This window comes from Anomaloglossus baeobatrachus, chromosome 2, assembly GCF_048569485.1.
Source record: "Anomaloglossus baeobatrachus isolate aAnoBae1 chromosome 2, aAnoBae1.hap1, whole genome shotgun sequence".
Classification (NCBI taxonomy): Eukaryota; Metazoa; Chordata; class Amphibia; order Anura; family Aromobatidae; genus Anomaloglossus; species Anomaloglossus baeobatrachus.
Genome location: NC_134354.1, coordinates 803,101,374 through 803,113,043, shown reverse-complemented (window position 1 = coordinate 803,113,043; position 11,670 = coordinate 803,101,374). Strand labels below are relative to the sequence as shown.

The 11,670-nt window shown below is 44.4% G+C and overlaps 1 protein-coding gene across 2 annotated transcripts; it reads left to right on the top strand.

The window, feature by feature from the left end:
* The first annotated feature begins 2,816 nt into the window (after positions 1 to 2,816).
* LOC142292396 (galectin-1-like) lies at positions 2,817 to 11,248 on the top strand. 2 transcript variants are annotated; one of them, XM_075337748.1, is made up of 4 exons: positions 2,817 to 2,900; positions 3,738 to 3,817; positions 10,265 to 10,436; positions 10,681 to 11,248. In XM_075337748.1, exons 1-4 carry the CDS (start codon positions 2,892 to 2,894, stop codon positions 10,822 to 10,824), a joined length of 405 nt encoding a protein of 134 aa, XP_075193863.1. In that variant the 5' UTR covers positions 2,817 to 2,891; the 3' UTR covers positions 10,825 to 11,248. The 2 variants fall into 2 exon arrangements, with proteins under 2 accessions (XP_075193863.1, XP_075193862.1); XM_075337747.1 differs by having other exon boundaries at positions 2,879 to 2,909.
* Positions 11,249 to 11,670: the final 422 nt, after the last annotated feature.

Here is an 11,670-nt window from a genome sequence, read left to right as displayed (position 1 = left end):
CTGGACAGCATGTATTCATCTTGCAGCCTCGGAGCCTTCTGGGACAGCTGACAACGTGCAGGAGCAGCAATAGCCCCCTCCATCGTGTGCTATATGACAACTGTCCAGTCCATATAGGGTGTTTTTAACTGAACACAGTTCCATGACATAATCACTAGAAGCTTCCAGAAGAATATATATATCCTTCCACGTCAGCACTTATGTATATTCAATATGGATATTTTAAAATGTATTCCTTATAAGAACTTTATTAATAAACTATGCCCTCCAACATAAACAGAACTGTGAACATATATGTCCTACTATAAAATATTTAATAACTAGATGTATTAATTTTAATGTTTTTACAGTGTCACACACTGCGATGTGCGCTACCCCGGGTACGATGAACAATCTGACGTTCAATTCGTCAGGAATGAACTACGTGCATGCGATGAACGGTTTTTCGTTCAATCACAATTGCACGTCGCTGTCACACGCTACAACATACCTTACGATGCCGGATGTGCTTCACTCACGACGTGACCCCGCCGACACATCGTAAGATATCTTGTCGCGGGCGGAGGAGGGGACGCTGCGCTCTCCCACTGCTCGGGTCCGGCCGCTGCTGCGGTGGCTGCTCGGTGGTGGCTCGAGCGGTGTGCCAGATCCCGGGGACTCGAGCGGCGTTCCTCGCCCGTGAGTGAAAAGGGTGGGGATTGATTGTGGGGATTTGAGATTGTCCGTGACGCCACCCACGGTTGTGGTGAGATTAGTGACACCACCGCTGCTCTGGACGGGGATCCCGGGAGCGATGACAGGGAGCAGCCTGGATGTTAGTTCTCCCCTCCGTGGGTAGGGGGGTTGGTTGTCCTGGGGCCCGGTGATAGGGTAGGGATGGATGGCAGGTGGGTCACGGGGCCTGGTGAGGTGCAGGGTCGCGGGGGCAGCGCTGTGCCGCATGGCACGGTGGTACTCACTCAGCCAATGATGTACACAAAGTCTCTGGTAAAACAAACAGCTGGATGGACGGGTCCCACAGACGGCTGCGGTGTTTCTCCTCCCGGCAGGTTGATGGTGACTGCCTTTCCCTGCACCTGTGTAGTGTAACGGTTCCAATGGGTTCCCACCGGTAACCCGCTCCCCAGCTTGAAAGTTGCTGAAGGAGCCCTTTTTGCCCGCAGGCTCTGGCCCTGGGAACTTTAGCCTTGGCGGTGACTGTGTTTCCCTCTCTCGGTTGGACTGTTACCTTCTGTCGGGACTTGGCTGCTGGGAAACCCAGGAGGTTCCCTTCGCTAACGGATTTGACAAATTCACGGCGACTCCTAGCCTTGCCGGGGTCCGTAAGCCCCTGCCGGATGGTGCTGGCTTCTCTTTGCGTACCGGTCCGGTACCGCCGGGCCACCGCCCGTCCACGGTCCTTACGCTAGCTCCAATAGGCCTCTCCTGCAGACGGTCACCACCATCTGCCAACCTTGCTGATCCGTCCGGGCCACACACCCGGACCAACTTCAGGCTACTCAACTGCTACTTCCCTCCTTCCACTTTCACTTCCAAAACACTATCTCTTTTTCCCGCCTCCAGGACTGTGAACTCCTTGGTGGGCGGGACCAACCACCTGGCCCACCCTCTGGTGTGAACATCAGCCCCTGGACGGAGGCAACAAGGCTTTTTGTCTGACTTTGGTGTGCCTGACCGGGAGTGTGGGGTGTTTTGGTGTTGTTCTGTGACGACCTGGCTTGTCCAGGGCGCCACAATCTTGTAGCGTGTAAAGCAGGCTTTAGGATCATAAAGATGGGCAATGAGCCCCATAGGGGTGAATGAGCCCCATGACTATCGGGAGGGTATAGGGTAGGAAGGGGTTAACCTTGGTGGGTAATAGGGCTGTGTAAGGGATTAGGGGATTGGTGGTTTTGGTGAGCGGCGAGGATTGGGCCAGAGGTCATGAGGGGTGGGGAGAAGGGGGGGTTTATAAGGGGTATTTAGGTACAGTACCTCCTCTTTGCTGTTGGTGCCATTCTAGTGTGGCCCGCCCACCCGCCCTTAATGTGTAAAAAAAAAAAAAGATTTTAAAAAATTAAAAAAACAAAAAAAACAAAAAACAAATGGTTTTATATGGTGGCTCTTTGTCTGTTACAGCGGGGGGATAGGTCCGTTCCTAGAGGCCGGGAGTACCGATAGTCGGTTGGGAGTATGAAGTCACTCAGGGGTACTGGCTTCAGACAGGATTGGGAACTTGTGGGCGTAGGTCCTGCAGGTTCTGGGGAGGGGTATTTTAACCATGGAACGTTATTACCCCACACCTTGGGTCGGTTGATCACGGCCGAGGTGGTCCTCTGGGCTGGTTGTATGTCACGGCCGGGGATAAAGATGATTGTTGGCTTCTTGGACGGACCTATCGGTTGTTTGTCGGTTTGGAGGGTATACATGTATCAGTTATGTTAAAAGAGGGTGGCATGTTGAGCCACAAGTTTTGATACATGTATACTGTTTAAATAAAAGCTGTGGCCATTCGCCCATAAAAGTTGTTATGTCTTTATTTCAAGTAGAGTGGTTAAGAGGTGTGTTGTACATTGGAGACCCAATTATCCCTTTTAGATACGTCAAGTAGTTTCATAAGTAATGGAAGAAATGGAGGCCTCATCATTGTCAGCAGACAAATCCAAGATATCAGGTGTTATGTACTCATGTGGCTCTCCAGTGAGTGTCTAGGCCTGGGGCTGATGCTCCTCGCCAAGTGGATTATACTATATATTATCATTGAGATTTGATTTTAGATAAATTTTAATTTTAATTTTAAATAGATTTTGTGTGTGTCCGGACACGTTCCCTTCTCTGATTGGCTGAGGTCCACTATAGATATACAAGCACCGAGCAGTTGTTGTATCACTTGACTCTGGAGCAGAAGGACAATGGCAGACGTGAGTGGGGTAGGGATATGGGCTTTGTTTTGGGCATGCTTTAGGTGATTAGGGTAAGGCTACGTTCACACAAGCGTATACATCGGAAGAGTGCTTTCCAATGTTTTATCCAAAAGCACGAGGTCCAATGTTAGACTATGCAGCATTGCCGATCAGTGTATTTCTTCTCATACTGATTTGTATGAGCCAAAATTCACATCATGCTGCGAATGGCAGAGTGTATAAGATCACATGAATTTATTCAATTCTTTACATGTAAAACATTGGACTGCACTCGAATGTCATCTGAGTCCAGTCTGATTTACGTGGGCTCAAACAGTTGAGAAATTGATTGATAAAGTAAGTTCAGAGTTTGAGCAATGTGATTTCCATATTCGGCCCGATTCTCTGATGAGAGAATCTACGGCTGTGTGAGTGAGCCCTGAATCTGAATCTCACGCTCCCATTATCTAGATTGAACTTTCCTATGTAGTTACAATGTCCCATGGAATGGGCAGAGTCTATAACTAGTGGTGGCACCAGAGAGATCAGCTTCCACCAAGGCTTCGGAAGCTGCTCTCCAGGCAGGAGATTTCATTTTCTATTCCCTTTCAGAGGTCAGTAACTGGAGGCATTCATCTCTTCACCCTAAATACAGAATTCTGCCCCTCTCCCTGTCTAATAAGGAGCTGAAGGCTACACAGGACTTACTGCAGTTTCACCAGTGATTTTACCAAGTTGTGTGCCGCAGTTTGGGGTCATATAAAGATAACAGTGATTTTCATAATGTAGACTCCTAATATTACTATGTTAACTCTTTATTCTGTTCATTTTGTGTTTACTTCTCTCTGTGTACAGGGTCTGATCCTGAACAATCTCAACTGGCAACCAGGTCAATGCCTAGAAGTCAAGGGATTCATCCCCAAGGACTCCAAAACGTAATACAGCTGTTATCTGTTTAAGCCCTCAGTCGTCTGTAAATCTTGTGTCTTCTATTTGTGATTCTCATGGATATAACATCCATCCATTAACACATACCCATTAAAGGCTATAGAGCTGCTCATATGTCCATGTTTTTTTTGCGGTCCATATGTCCACATAAAAAACAAGGAGACATGACCCTTTTTGATCAGCGTATCCAGCTGTTTAATGGGTCTGGGCACTGCAATTAGTGCTGTGTTGCCTGCACAGTTTACCATGCACATGATATGAAGTATCTGCAGCAGAATGTGACTATTGGTGTAGGTGTGAGATTTGTATGTAACGGTAATCTGCGGATGTCGTGAATTTCACACTTCGCAATGTACCTTTTTGCAATAATATCCTCGAGGAGTAAAATGAGATGGACAGTTTCTGGCCGCGCTGCTACTGGAAAGGTAGTTGTTTCACGCTGTTGTAGTATTTACTAGTAGCTTTATTACGTGTTTGAAGTTCGTACCAAACTAGTTATTAAAAAAATAGACTATATACAGAGATCAGTGCAACAATGTGGGGTTTAAATAGACAAAGGAGGAAGGTCAAAATTCAAAGACCCCCCCAAAATGGGCATGAATGAAGTGTGGTATACATAAGAGACAACAATGATATGAAATATATAAAGGGAAAAAATGTCTGCTGCTCAGAGCGATGCTGCCCTGGTCAGGAGGAATGCACAGGAGATCAGAGTTTGCAGTGATAACGTCCCCTAGGGAGACAAGTAAAATAGATAAAATAATTGTAAAAAAAAAAGTTTCTAAAAATATGAAAAAATAGAAAAAAACTAAAAGTTCAAATCACCCCCCTTGCGCATTGAAAATAAAACAGTTAAAAAAATAAAAATTATACACATTTGGTGTCACCGCTTTCAGAAACGCCTGATCTATAAAAATATAAAATCAATTCATCTGATCGGTACACGACGTGGTAAAAAAAAACAAACACCAAAATTATGGTTTTGGTTGCCGCAAAAATATTTTAAAAATGCAATAACAGGCGATCAAAATGTAGCATCCATATAAAAATAGTATAATTTAAAACATCATCTCAAGACACAAAAAATAATCCATCACTGAGCCCCAGATCCTGAAAAACGAGAACGCTATGGGTCTTGGAAAATGACGCCAAAAGCGCAATTCATTTTTTGGACAAACTGCTGAATTTTTTAACCCCTTAGATAAAAGTAAAAGTATCATGTTTGGTATCTATGAACTCGTACCAACATGAGGCATCATATGGATAGATCCATTTTACCATATAGGGAACACTGTAAATAAAAGACCCCAAAAACTATCGTACAATTGCACTTTTTTTTACAATTTCATCGCACTTAGGATTTTTATTCCTATTTTCCAGTACATTATATGATAAAACTAATGGTTTCATTCAAAAGTAAAACTTCTCCCCCCAAAAAATAAGCCCTTACTTGGCAAGATTGATGGAAAAATAAAAAAGTTATGGCTCTTGGAAGAAGGGGAGGAAAAAACGAAAATGAAAAACTGAAAATTGCCCAGGGGTGAGGGCGTTAAATAGATGCGAAGCAATTTTCATTTCTGGTGTTCCAGTAACAAAACTACATTTCAGTAGCAGTAACAATATGCTGCAGCATGAAGCAGTAATGAGACGCTGCACCAGGGAGCAGTAACGAGACGCTGCACCAGGGAGCAGTAACGAGACGCTGCACCAGGGAGCAGTAACGAGACGCTGCACCAGGGAGCAGTAACGAGACGCTGCACCAGGGAGCAGTAACGAGACGCTGCACCAGGGAGCAGTAACGAGACGCTGCACCAGGGAGCAGTAACGAGACGCTGCACCAGGGAGCAGTAACGAGACGCTGCACCAGGGAGCAGTAACGAGACGCTGCACCAGGGAGCAGTAACGAGATGCTGCACCAGGGAGCAGTAACGAGACGCTGCACCAGGGAGCAGTAACGAGAGCAGCCAACAAGGGAGAGGTTGTGTGATAACCTTGTACATGTGTGAATTGTGCCCATGTAATAGAAGTGATGTGGAGGAACTCGGAATACGCTGTGTTATATTAAACAGCACTCATGGTACAGAAAAATATTCAAGATAAATTAATAGTTACCCCAAAAAATAAAAACTAGGAAATAAAAAAAACTAAAAATTCTTAATAAAAAGTATTCTACACATAAAAAATATTTTGCTCATAAAAAACAGCTATGATGTTGTTGTTGTTCCTTGGGCATAATGCAATGAGGTGCGTCATATTACCAAAAACAATTTGCATGTGTCCTCTAAAGGGAAATTTCAGGGGGTCTTTGAGTTTTCACTTTCCGCCTTTGTCTATTTAAACCCCACACTGTTGCATTGATCTCAGCAGGTGTCTATTTTTTTATAAAGAGTTCGGTACGAACTTGAAACACGTAATAAAGCTACTAGTAAATACTACAACAGTGTGGAACAACTACCGTATTTTTCCTAAAATAAGACCTCCCCCAAAAATAAGCCCTAGCAGGGATTTTAAGCATTTTCAGAGCAAGTCTTAAATATAAGCCCTCACCCGCAAATAAGCCCTAGTCGCGGTTCAATAATGAAGTGTCAGTACAGAAACATACTGCAGGACACTTCATTATAGAAAGAGGACACCCTGCAATCACACTGACCAGATGCTGAGCGTCAGGACCTGTAGCGATCGCACCCCGCACACATCACATCACACACACAATCACACATCACATATACACAATCACCCCTCAGATCGCTCACACACACTCACCACATCCAGCGATACAGATCCTAGGAAGCCATGCAGTGGAGTGCAGGGACCTGGGACACGTGACTTCCTCCCATCCCTGCGGCCGGGGTAGATGCTAGAATGTACAGGGTCCTGACAGGTATAACCTAACGGACGCACTCTGTACCGCTGGACGGATGTTGTGTGTGTGTGTGTGTGTGTGTGTGTGTGAGTGATATCTGATGTGTGTGTATGAGTGTCTGTGTTATCAGTATGGCTGGAAACACATCTATGCGAGTAAAAACGGTCCGAGTTGGCTGAAAAAAACTCGGCTGATTTTAGTTCACGTTAGGTCAGTGTGCAATGCAAGTGCGTTCCTTATTTTTAATTATTTCAAGGATAGCAGAGCGTGTGTAATGCGTGTTTGATGCGTATGGGATCCATTTTTACTATGTCATCTGCCATTCAGCTCTGCTACATGGCCGCTGACAGCAGACACAGACAGCCATGTAGCAGAGCTGAATGGCAGATGACAGCAGACACAGACAGAGCCGCACGATCAGAATGAACTCGGGTGAACTTCACCCGACTTCATTGTCATACCGCGGCTCTGTCTGGGTGTCGCGTACTGATTAGCGGTCACCCGTGAAGGACTCACCAGTGACCGCTAATCCCCTGAGTGACTGAATTGAGCAGCGCGATTAGTGCTGCTGTCACTCACGTTACCCGCGGCCAGCTGTATTCTCCCACCGTGACCGCAACTCACCTGTGACTTCATCGCTAGCACTTGGGTGACTTGCTGTCACTGTTGGAGGATCCAGCGGTGGCCGCGAGTAACCTGACTGACATCATCAGCTGATCACGATACTCACCTCAGTTGCTGCGTGGAAGTGACAGGAGCGGCGGTGTCTTCTGCAGCTCCTGTCACCTTCATGTAGCAGAGCTGGAAGCGACGCGGGACCTCCATGGATTACGTCGGACATGGATGGGTTTTTTGGGTACTTAATAAAGTGGTGAACGCGGGTATTTGTTATTGTTTATTATTTCAAATAAAGGATTTTTTTTGCTGTGTGTGTTTATTAACTTTAATTTACAGATTAATCATTGCGGGTGTCTCATAGACGCCTGCAATGATTAATCTAGGATTTAGTGGCAGCTATTGGCTGCCATTAACTCCTTATTACCCCGATTGCCAACGCACCAGGGCAAATCAGGAAGAGCCGGGTACAGTCCCAGAACAGTCGCATCTAATAGATGCGGCAATTCTGGGCGGCTGCTGGCTGATACTGTTAGGCCGGGGGGCTCCCCATAACGTGGAGCTCCCTATCCTGAGAATACCAGTCTTCAGCCGTATGGCTTTATCTGGCTGACATTAAAATTGGGGGGGACCGCACGCCGTTTTTTTAAATTATTTATTTATTTATTTTACTGCACAGCATAGACACGCCCACCGGCTGCTGTGATTGGTTGCAGTGAGACAGCTGTCACTCAGCGTGGGGGCGTGTCTGACTGCAACCAATCATAGGCGCCGGTGGGCGGGGAAAGTAGGAAATACGAGATTGAATAATGACCGGCCGGCTTTTTCAAAAGAGGAGAAGCTCAACGGAGCAGTATGAATGCCGTGCAGCGCCACACCCGTGACTGGGGATCAGTGAGTTTGAGAAAGGGGGGAGAGGGATAGACCAACATGGACAGAGAGAGAGGGACAGAGATAGTGACCGACCGACGGACTGACCGATCGACAGAGAGAGAATAGAGACCGAGAGGGAGAGACCGACTGAGAGAGAATAGAGATTGACAGACATTGTGACTCTGTGAGACCTCACTCGTTTCCAGTGTTTTAGGAAACATGCGATAAATGTATTTAGAAAATCGGATGTCACTAGGATGGTGTGAGTGCCCGTCCAGTGACATTCGATTATTTACACGCTCCCATAAACTTGCATTGGAGAGACTCGCAGGAGAAACTCGCAAAAAAGCAGCATGCTGCGATTTTTTTTCTCAGTCCGATTTTGACTGAGAAAAATTTGGCAGATGAGAACTGAATCATTCACTAACATGTGTCCGAGTGCAATGCGAGATTTTCTCGCATTGCACTACTGCGAGAAACTCGCAAGTGAGAAGCCGGCCTATGTGTGTGTGTGTGTCCATCCAGCAGCAGGAGGCTGAGATGAGCCTGATCACAGGGAAGACTTCGGAGTCACTCAGCCGTCCAAGGTCTGTAAGTATGAGTCTCCTGGGAAGGGGGTGGGTTCTAGTTTTTTGGAAACCCTGTTTCTCCAAGAATAAGACCTCCTCCAATAATAAGCCCTAGTGCTTTTTTGGGGGCAAAAAAAGTATAACACAGTGTCTTAATTTTGGAAAAACACGGTACTTTTCCAGCAGCAGTGCAGTCAACCAGAAAATGTCCCTCTCGTGTTACTACTCAATACTTGTGCAGATACAGATTTTCTTCCATCTGCCGTTATGACTGCAGCAGCTGTGATCTCTATAGGCATATAATGGGTTGTGACATGACAGCCTGGTCAGGTTAGCCCCCTCACGTCCCCCAAACATCCCGCATACTGGTTAACCCTACGTGCGCTTGTCTCCCTTTTTTCTCTTCTACAATGATATCCTCAGTATTTATACCACTGTGAATTTAATTTAATGGAAATAATTAAATAATATGTTCTGTGGGAACATTACTAAGCTGGCAGATCAATTCAAAATAAAATTCGGGTCTCTAAGAAATCTCTATGGTGGGACAATGTAGCCTCATAGCAGTCCTCAGTGAAGCCTAATCTGAGGCTTTGTTCACATTACATGTGGTGTCCATCTAATACATATCCCTACAAATGTTCCTTTTGGGCAGTTTTATCTATATGGCAGTCCCTATAAATAACAATGGGCGTCAACAGGCATACCGCTAATAGCATCAGACCTTGTGGCCACTATGGGGCATGTAAGTTGGGGGGAGACCGGTGAACTTTCACCTGTATCAGCAGCCTGGATGACAACCAATTAGGAGTGGAGATGCTTTTCAGAGCAAACAATGAGTTAGAACATAGGAAAGGGAGAAAGAAGCAGATTTCTTTGATAAAATATATGATAGTGTTTCCATATTAACTTGCACTATCAAGTTACGCAAAGTTTATTGAAAGGACAGTGACCAATACATAGAAATATATAAATGAGACAAATGAGCCCTCTTCTACAGTTTTCAGTGAGGTCCATGCTGCCCGATGCAGTGCAATTTTGCACTCCCTGCACATAGGTCACAAGCATGGCTCCAATGTGTTGTCGGCAGCAGGCCTAAGGCATATTGTGGCCTACAAGATGTTACCTGCTAGGGCAAAGAGCTTTAATTGCGACATATGAAATTAAATATTTTACCCAGAAATACAGGTTGGAAGATAAAAATACATCATAACGCCATAGCAATCATGTCATGAAACATAACGTAAAAAAAAAATATTCCGAAGGACATTGTCCATTTGAACGTTGGGGTTACATGTCATTCCAACGGTCTGTCCTTTTTTAGCAAGTTAGTTTTCAGGACAATGTTGGTCATCCTGACCGAAGAATAAGTGAATGGCTCCTCTGGTCTGGGTCTTGGCCAGTCTACCAGTATATGAGGCTCAGGGTTGTAAAGTGATAGAGCCATTTATGTTTCTGTTACATTTTTATGACTATGAATACTTGTGTGTAACAGGATGTCTTCTAATTTTTAGCTTTGCAATAAATTTGGGGCAAAATAATTCAAATTATCTCATCCACTTCAACCCTCGATTTAACCATGAAAAAGACACCAACAAGATAGTCTGCAATTCCAAGAAGGCGGATGTCTATGGAGCTGAACAAAGAGAATCTTCCTTTCCCTTCCAGCAAGGAACAGAAACCACGGTGAGGGGGCAAGAACTTTTTGGGGAGATCATTTTTATATATGAATAAAATTAATATAAAACACTTCTGCTCCTGTTTTAAGTTATAAAAGACACTTAAAGATGAATCACATAAATAAACATATAGTATGAGTGCGCCAAGTAAAACCTTATCAGGCAATGGGTACATGCTGTTATACCATATACACCACTGATAGGTATAATTGTTAAAAGATCTGACTGTATTAGTTTTCCTGTTTTCGCAGGTTTGCTTTGACTACCAGACAGACAAGATTAATATAAAATTATCTTCAGGAAAACAGTTTTCCTTCCCTGTCCGCTTGACGCTGCCTTGTGTCTCGTTCCTCGCGCTGAGAGGCCTTGAGTACAGGTCCATTACAATTGAGTAACAACTTTATCCATGTGGATCCACCAAGCTCCTGTCAATCTAATCATTATACAATACAATATTATCATCTCTCACATGGTAGCATTATACTGGCAATACTTCTGGCATGGGACTCAAACAAAGTGCTGGCCATTATTGGCTTCCACTGGGTTATAAATTTCCATCTTAACACAACTTCTACATATGCGTCCTTCCTAATCCTTAACACATAAACAATTGGAACATATTAACTATGAATCTTCTGCAATGAAATCCACGGTGGTATATCTGCTGAGGATATCATTGCAAAGAAGGTAAATTGCAAAATGTGATGGAGATTGTATTGTGAACCCACTTGGGGCAGGGGCTGAAGGTAGCCATACATTGTGTGTATACCACATGTGAAATGGATAATAAATTCCTGCAAAGCATAAGCATGACTACCAGATGTGTCTTAGAGTTTTATTTCGAGATTTCGAGTGTTGGGACAAATAATTTGTGCAAAGTGGCATTACTCTATATTGCAGAAGCCCTACGGATTCTCTCAGATCCACAGAGTTATGAGGTTATCCCTGAATGCAAGTTTAATGAAGCCATCACAAAATACAATCAACTTATCAGTGAGGCGGCCTCCCGCAATTTATTGAACAATTCAATTAATACATTTCTAACAGTAAAAAAATCCCAAAATGGCTTTTATGCACCATCTACCCAAAATCCACAGAAAATTAGATAATCCTACAGGCCGCCATATTATTTCAGATATTGAGTCCCTGACATACAACTTATCTGCCTGTACTGATAATATAATGCAGATACATGTGAAGTCTTGCCAGTTTTCTTAGAGACCCTGCAAATCTTATTTGGA

Coding starts and splice junctions, on each gene's coding strand:
- LOC142292396 (XM_075337747.1), top strand. Junction 3,818..10,264: donor ATCCCCAAGGACTCCAAAAC/GTAATACAGCTG, acceptor TCTAATTTTTAG/CTTTGCAATAAATTTGGGGC. Junction 10,437..10,680: donor AGCAAGGAACAGAAACCACG/GTGAGGGGGCAA, acceptor CTGTTTTCGCAG/GTTTGCTTTGACTACCAGAC.